This window comes from Bemisia tabaci, chromosome 5 (genome assembly GCF_918797505.1).
Source record: "Bemisia tabaci chromosome 5, PGI_BMITA_v3".
NCBI lineage: Eukaryota > Metazoa > Arthropoda > Insecta > Hemiptera > Aleyrodidae > Bemisia > Bemisia tabaci.
In genome coordinates, this window is record NC_092797.1 from 33,958,626 (window position 1) to 33,967,750 (window position 9,125).

General features: G+C 34.2%; 1 protein-coding gene across 1 annotated transcript; it reads right to left on the reverse strand.

Moving 5' to 3' along the window:
* Nucleotides 1-693: 693 nt before the first annotated feature.
* On the reverse strand, nucleotides 694-9,064 carry Mppe (Metallophosphoesterase). The gene is made up of 8 exons (XM_019051951.2): nucleotides 8,864-9,064; nucleotides 8,300-8,377; nucleotides 7,878-8,081; nucleotides 6,822-6,990; nucleotides 6,332-6,463; nucleotides 5,353-5,469; nucleotides 3,965-4,211; nucleotides 694-3,181 (listed from the first exon to the last, which is right to left on the reverse strand). The coding sequence occupies exons 1-8, from the start codon at nucleotides 8,884-8,886 to the stop codon at nucleotides 3,009-3,011; spliced, it is 1,143 nt and encodes a 380-aa protein (XP_018907496.1). The 5' UTR covers nucleotides 8,887-9,064; the 3' UTR covers nucleotides 694-3,008.
* Nucleotides 9,065-9,125: the final 61 nt, after the last annotated feature.

Here is a 9,125-nt window from a genome sequence, read left to right on the forward strand (position 1 = left end):
ATTATCAAGACTCTCAATTTCTGCTGTTTTTAAATGTACAGGACGTAGTTTAATATCCACGTCTCTTTAATACCCACCCTACAAGATTTACCCACCGCTAGGTAGGCAGGAGTATGGGTTCTTTAAAAGGTTCAAACAGTAGGGAGGGCGGAAATGAACTTCTGAATGAAATATTAAAAAGTACTTTTAACACAGATAAAAGGGAAATTAGAATATATAGATAGTGTCATGTCATTTGTAATTTATCCATTTAATCGATATTTATGGTAAGCTTTTATATCTTGTTTAGGAGTTGATTTTCAGACTTGCCATGATGTGATTCATTTTTCTCGAGAAATTTTGAAGAGAAACTATGTTAGGTAGTGCTTTAATTCATACATTGTCTGAGAGCCCATTGGATGGCATTCATGAAAAAAGGAACATTTATAGGCATATTCATAGGGTAATTTAACTAACAGCGAAAATCTACAGAGCATGTAATTTGCTCCTGATATAAGGCAAAAAAGTTGGTTCCTGAATGATGAACACCATGAAATGAGGCTTAGGTTTAATTTGCAATGCAGAGCACAGCTAGCACAAATCACCTTTACACAAAATTGGACGACCCAAATTTTCATCATATTCCTCAGACTTAACATCAACCCATGAACCTTCATTTTGAAAAAAGATTGAATGAAAACATCAAGACAAAAATTGAAGTATAAAAATTTAATTAAATTTTGCTAGCCAAAGTCCGAAATATATTTTAACCAGTTATCACAAAAAGCTCTTAAAATCTACCATTATGTTATGGACAGTTCAAAATTGGAATCTAACTCCTCCACTTTAGAGTACCTACTGCACTTGAGATAAAAACAATTTTAATCTCACTCACGATTTGAAGTCAACACACAATATAAAATGAAGCACTACACTGTGTCTACAGAAACATTATGCAACATTTTTCTTTTACAAAATTAAAAAATAATTTACACAATGATAATTTCTTGGAATAATTCTGATGCAAGAATTTAACGTTTTCGGACCATGAATTAAAATATCTACGTAATGAAAAAACCAAATTCAACTCTTGTCAAATGGCGAACTTAACAAATGTTTAGATATTTTGCAATCGATGAAATTTTCTGAGAAATTATTTCTCTCAAATTATTAATCAGAGCATTCTACATCATGTAAAAAACACAAGATCACTAAAACTCAACAGAGGTCACTTGCAAAACAGATAAGTTCATTCTTAATAGTCATTTTAACTCATTGGAGTTCGGTCTTCTACTGGGCTGGACCATGAGAGAAAGAGAGTCTCTTTCTTTCATGTCTGGACTTTGTAATTTGTCAAAAGCAATGCTGACTAAGAAAATGAATGTCTTGCTTCAGAGTTGACCTGACAAATTTCTATTGTGCAAATCTTTATAGACCCAACATTTAAATAAAAGAATAAATAATGAATCAAATAAACTCAGCCTGTTGCTACTCGTCAAATAAACGCAGTTTGTCATAAGGTCCATTCAGATAACTGTGTACACATTCCCCACTTCTTTTCTAATTAACTTCATAGGTTGAAAAACTACTCGCAGTTACTGGGTTAACATTCCTAACACATAACTTCACTTCATAAACTTTAATTGAAATCACAATATTTTATGTCTTGTAATTTACCTTGATAGATTACCTTTGTAGTTAATTCTTGGGAGAAAAAAACCAAGCAACATTATTTTCACTATAATTGTGAGAAAATCATACAAGATTGAGTCAGTTGATAGCAGTAAGAGAAATCACCATCGAGTGTTGCGATTGAAATAATTTGAATTGAGGATTTTGGAAGGAGGAGATGCAACCTAAAAGTTTGACAAGAAAAGTTACTTTTTCAGTTTCTTACAGCAGAAAAAAATTTTATTTCACCTAGCTGTTGTTCACACTAAAAAGTGCGAACCTATGACTGGAATGCAGCAATCAGATTCATCTTTGATTTAACTTTAACACTAAAAATGAGTAGAGCTTAAAAAAAGAAGAAAAAAATTCCTTTTGATGCAGGACCTTCCTATTTGTCGGATGACACTTATTTGTCCTTTATCAAACTTGAAGTAAAAGACGTAATTACATAGTTGTATTTTGATAATCTATTATCTGAAATAATAAAAAATGCTACCCCAGAATAGAAAGTTGTGCTTGGAAAAAGTAGACTCAATGGACCACCATACAAGGTACGAATTTAAACATTCTGATATATGTATCCTCTTACAAGTTGCACTTAGATTACAAATAAGCAATAAAAGTTAATGGAAATAACTTGCAACCAAGATAATAAGGTTCCCATTTAGCGTTGGTCATAAAAATAATAATTTACTGCTCACATCAAAAACCTGACTCTACTTGAATCAAATACACTACAACGGTTTTGGCAAGCATCTCAATATGCAAAATTTCTTCCCCACCCTATGTACTCCAAAGTGTAAACAACTTGCAATAGCTAGACTGAAATGCGGATATTGAGGTTGTCACATTTTCATACTGCAAAGACTATTACAGCAGCATTTAGAGTACAATTTAACTCAAGTAGATTATTGGTTCTTTTTTCATTCTTTTTTTAAGAGCAGGAAGTTTGAATTAAATTAATGCTCCAAAAAACGGTAATACCTGGGTAAGAAGTTACTTCTAGTGACTTTTGTTATATAAATAGTGTTCTACATAAACCTCGTTAAATGGTCCATTGTTGTAAAATTTGCAATTTGTTAAAAACTGTCGATGCAGTTAAATAGCTGTAAAAATTGAGGTTGTGAAAAGTTAGTTCAACCCTAGGATTTGAGAACTATGACATTGTAACATAGACATTTATAAAAACATTATTTATCTTAGACTGGCAGGATGTAAAATCATGGATACCCTGAGAGATAACAAATGATACTAAATATAACAACAAAAAAATTACAATAACCAAAAAATATGAATAAAATATAAATAAAATTTGCTCAATATTCATAAGAGTATTAAGTAAAAGAGTTTCAAAAATATTAATCACTACGAATTTGAACATACTTGATCTGTGGCTGCCTGCATAGGTGTGATAGGTACTGAATGATGGACACAAGAAAACAAATTGTAAAGAAAAACAGGTATGAGAAAAGGTGAAGCAGTCTGGATGGAAGAGTGAGTAGGGAGTAATGAATTACGTTCCTTTGAGTATCTGAAACAGATGAGATAATACTCAGTGTTCGATAAAGATAAAACATTTTGCAAGAGTTAAATGCTGAACCTGAGCAGCAGTCATACCATCAGTTTTGGTTGCGCACAACAGTTGCCAATCAGCTTTCTTTGGAGGTAAATGGCCAACATTTAGAAAATGACAGAAGTCACATTAGCGGATGGGGCATCATTCTAAAAGCAAGGTAAATACTTTGCATCATAGTTTTAACTGACACCTTCGTGAGCATAAGTTTCAATTATAGAGTTGTAAACTGAAAAATTCTCAAATCCTGGAGGTCTAATCAATGCCACGTTATTTTCAAAAAGTTAACCCTACTCCATAAAATTTTGGTAATAGATGCTTTTAGTAATAAAAGTATACAACAAAGATTTTGGAGTTTTATGGAATAAAACCTTGCAAGATTAAACAAGATACTGATATCACTACTTCAATGAAGCTTGATTTATGACTTATATTTTTCATTCCAGATATATTTTTGTGTAAATGTTTTCTGATGAGATTTTATTTCATCCAAAGATTGAGATAGGAGGCCCAGAAAAGGTTTGATAAGTATACTGATGACAAATTAATTTAGATATATCAGTCTACATTAATGGTTGGTTCCTGAAGAAAAAATGAATAATTCAACATTATAATTAGAATTGATCCTTCAATTTTACCTGTGAAATTTGCGCTAAAGATATACTTACACTATCAAAAACAGGATTACCTTGCTGTCAATCTGTTGTTAGAATTAAAGTGAAGGTAAAATTATATATTTACCTATGTATGCTGTAGCATACGCCATGAAGTTGCTTCCCATGCGATAGGAACATGTTGGAATGATTATTTCATTGACGGTATCCCTAGATGGGGGGAAAAAAATCCAAGACGGATGATGCCCTGCAAATCTGTTAGAGACCAATGGCTGTATGAAACTTCTCTCTCCAGTTTTTGTATTTCCCACTAGATGCACCGATTTGTGATCATGAGCGGAGAAAATGAAATCTGGTTTCAGTTCATTTAACGCCTAAAAGATGAAAAAAGAAACACTTGATAATGACCACCATATAAAAGTAATTATGATGAGTGAAAACTAGAAGATCTAGGCTCTTTTGCTCATTAGTGCTAATGCAAGCTGTTTCATGCTTATTTTCATTTATTTCAGCTTCAGCCTATTTTATCGAGCACATACATCTTTGATAAAGGGAATGGCAACCCTAAAATTGAAAATGAGATAGTATTAAAAACTGAAGGCGGAAGATATAAGACGGAAAATGGCTCTGTCGCGAATGAAAAATTTGCAAAATTGGCAGATATACAAAAGATTGTAAGTCTGACTGGTGACGTCATGCACTCCTGGTGCGACTGCGGTTTACACGCACACAACTCGAAGTCTAGCGTATTTGTTGTCTGACGCCGTGAAATTGCCTTAATAGTCACACCCAAGCAAAGAAAAAAGAGTCGGCCAGGAACAAGCGAGATCAAGGCGAACTAATAACTTGTTGCAAACATGCATCAGTCACTTGACAACGGAGACAGAATGCAGAGTGCAGACTGAGAAATGCGAGACTGAGCTCATGGCATCATGCGCTCAGCTGTTTTTCCGCGATAGCGGCTCAAAAATGCAGATATTCGCAAACAAATTTCCGCATCGTTCATTGCAAACTTTTCTTCGTCGATTTAACCAAACTTGTTTTTAAGGTTGCCGCCCCCTTTAAGTGTTCTGCTGTTGCACTGATTAAAAGCGTTTCAAGGGTAGGGTGACTTTGGTTCCTCATGGAGGACTTTAGCCAGGCTATTTTACAACAATGTTACTCGAGGAGGGAGTAAAGCATTGAATAGTTTGGCTATGAAAAATCTAGTATCGGGAGTTTTGTCTCTTTTACAAGTATTGGTAGTTCTGCTATAATTTTGGGCAGTATCGTTCTCTAGTGGTAACTTTGAAGAGATTGTAAGTTTTCTGAACAAAAATAGTTCTCCTTGCATGCCGGAGTAAAAAATAATGGCTGACAGACCATAAATCAATACCAACTTTTAGACCAAAGAAATTTTTCCGCCTACTATTTATCAAAAATATTAACTCTCATACTGATGAATTGAAAATTTTACTTGAAAACTCTTTAATTCATTGACTAATAATACATGCATTGAAAATAAGAAGAATTCACCTCATAGGAGAATGTTCCTGGAATGCCTAGAAGAGGTATGTGAGATAGAACGAAACGCAACCAATTTTCTTTTTTTTCTTGCGGGACATCAGGGTATGTTCTGAGCATTTTATTCACCTAATAAAACATAAATAAAAAGGTCATCATAGTCTGCAAGCTTGAAAAAATGAGCCTCAAAATCAAATAAAAGAAGGACATTGAATGGAGGTTTACATGTTGACAAAAAGGAAACATTATAAAAATCACGGGAATGAAGCCGGATGCTTCCATTAAAGGGAGGAGCGGAACTTAGAAATGAGCAGTCCTGGATCAAAGCCATAAGTAAGAAGGGTAAGGACAAGTGAAATAACTACCGCTTTTAAGTGAAATAACCTTCAGTTACTGGAACAATAAGCAAAGATTATGGAAGAATATTAAAAAGCAAAGATCTAGGAGGGAATGGGAAGATGATAGAGTAGAGGAGCACCTCAGATTAGAAGCTAGTTTGTCTATCCGTTAATTACCTTTTTCTTGAGGGGTTTTGAATGGAAATGCGGAATGAGCTGAGTTTACATTATTTCTTGCAATTTTTTAACCAAATAGGAGATTAAATACGAATACACATACATTTACTACATATGAATTTATAAAGTGACAAAATGCTCACTCAAGTGACATCTTAGAGCAGCTTTTCCTATAAGTGTAAATAATTTAGCAGATACGATAATCCTGCTGTATTTTTTTAAATATACGTAAGATGTAATTATATCATTCAAAAATTAATGCCATTAAGGCCATCATTCTGCTCAGCTCACTCAATTTTTTTCATTTTGAAATGAAATGTATTAAACTTCAGACACCTGCAAATTATCCATTTGTTCATGAATAAATACAAAGCTCTACTTTACTTCTTTAAGTTTAGAAGGAGAGCGTGGAATCAATTTGGGATTGCGCTCATTGTTTTCAATCCTCTTTCTAGGTTCTTTAAAACATAATTTACCTTGATAAACTCCAAATGGCTGTAAGAGAAGTCGGTGATGGAACCAAAATGTTTCTTATACCTTTCAACTTTTATTTTTGTAATTGGTTCATCTTCCCCTCCAATATCATTATCTCCAGGGAGAAATATAGTCTGTAAAAAAATTTAGAGTGATAGTTTATTGCAGAAATACTACAATTTTTAAATAATCTGCAAAAATGTATTTATTGACTAAAGCAAAATTGAAAATCAAGGAATTGAGTGAAAATATCATTAATTTTAATTTTGTTTCAACCATGAGATAGACACACTTAAAAAAAACCCCTAGATTTTGAAAACTGTTCGAAAACTGCCAGAAAATATACAAATACAATAACTACATGCAAATTGCTTGAACATTTTAACATAATTCACTGTCTTGGTTCTGAGAGATGGAGTTATAGAATGATTCTTGCACAGATTATAAATTACATCATCTCAAAATGTTAACAAATCAAATTTGAGAGCTAACCTGATTTGGCTGAAAGGAGGAGAGGCTGAAAATTTTTTTGAATCTGGCTAGATAACGCTCATATTCAGCAGCAGTGGCTCTGCTTCCTTCATCCATTAGGTCGCCCAGAAATACAATTATGTCAGGCTCTGCATAAGATTTTGCAACCATAAATGTTCTATGTAAGTACCTGAAAAAGATACCATACTTAGTGTTATTTATTCAACGCATCGATCTGTCATTCAAGCAATGCTCTTTACCACTTGTTGGAGAGATTTTTTTTCTTGGTAAGGGTACTAGATACATAACAAAAAATTCTTGATGGCATATTGGAACTCAAAGATCACACTATTCAGTCGCATTCCAGCACCCTGATGACAACATGCTCGTAATTTAGCAAGGTGGGTGGGGTGGACTGGGAAATACAAAGACGGGTTGCGGGTAGTGAGGAGAGGGGAGGCATAAAACTCATCCAATTAAATTGGCAAGTTAAGCATCCCATGATGATGTAACAGACAAAGCAATCAAGTTTTTTCGATGCAGTTATCACCAAACATCATTAAAAAATGTATCATTTCACAATTTGTGAATGATTGCGAGTCATCCTCAAATTAAAGAAACGTAGTTGTCAATTCTTGATTTTTAAAGCGCAATATTTTTTTGGAAAAATTTAATTTCCAGATTTGATTGAAAAGTTTCTTTACATTCTACATAACTACAGGATCAAATGACAGCGCTTTGATTAGGAAATTGTTGGAAGCAAAAAAACAACATTTCAATCAGTGATAGAACGCATTAGGTCACTCAGCACCGCTACAGCAAACGCAGATGATAGAAAAGAAAAACGCAGACCAGCATATCGAAATAGACTTGGTAGATTGAGACACAGTCCTATTAGATTATAGCGTTTTTGAAGGCAATTAAAAGTGGAATATTGCTAGCAGAAAAACATTACTTTGAAAAATGCTACGAAAAGAAGCAACTGGCCAGGACTTTGAAAAATGAACATTGTTTCTGAAAAAATGTTAAGACAAGATACGACTGGAATAAGTAATAAGTCAGTGCCACAAATCTTACCTATCACAGTCCCATCGGGCAAATGCTGTTTCATCAATCTCCCCCAGAATCTGTGGGTCAGCCACAAATAATACTTTCAGACACGGATGCGTGTGACCACATTTTAGTGTAGGCCATCTGAGTGGTAAAAAAGCATATGCCATCCATTCATTGAAAACAATGAGTGCAAAACCAAGTGAAAACAGGACATACCATGGGTTCAACCTGAAATTTAAAGAATTCGCTCATGAAATTGAAAAGGATTGCAATCTGCCATCAATGCATGAAGAAAAAAAATGTAAGTAATTGCATTCTGAACATCTTGGGAAGAGGTGAGTGATGTAGTGGCAGTGTTCTTAGTACTTGGGAAGTAGCATGGGAACTAGTGTGCGAATCCTCAGATTTTTCCTGAAAATTGTATAAAATTAATTGATCAGAATTACCAAATCCATAGAAGACAACTTTTGGAGCAAAAGAATCGGTTTGTGAATAGCTTCTTGAACAGGAAATAACAGCCATTTCTGAAAAAGAAATAAATAAATGAATAGGTTGGTAATTATCCATCTTATTAAAAAGTTAGGGATTGAATGAAAAGAAAGTAGGGCCCTGCAATGAAAGTATTGCCTCGCAACATTCAGATTACCTTTCTTAATCTTAAACTAAGTCACAATAGAGAAGTTTGCGCACATTTTGAATGCAACAGAGGGTCAGCTGCCGCTAGTTTAACGGTGAAAGAAAATACAAAAATCTAGTTTGTAGATCCTCTGTCACATTCTGAACAAGCGTAAATTTACTTGTCGGGACTTGGCCATGGTCGCCCGATAACCATGTCTGATTCATTCATCCTCGTGTTGGTTGTTCATTAAAGGCTTTGGGAGATTACATATTTTTGAACTGACTTAGCTGCGACTTGTTCAGCCTGAATTGTCATCAAAAGTTTCAGTAGTTTGCTGCATGCCGTGATAGTTCAAGTCCAAAATATCAAAAAGGCTGCGAAGTGAACTTACTTCAAAAGAAGTTTGGAAACCATCACATACTTGTTACAGATGTAACGTTGCTCATTTAAATCAAATCAAATTAACTGAAATGCTCGATTAGTTTAAAATTTGACGAGATTACTATCGAGAGCAAGTTAACTTTCGTCGCCGAAAACTCTGACCAGCAACCACAATCACTATTATCACTATCAGCAAAATCAAAATATTTACAAACAAATGGCAAAAGAGGCGGCCATGATGGATGATGCGTCACCAGGCAGATATGACGTCA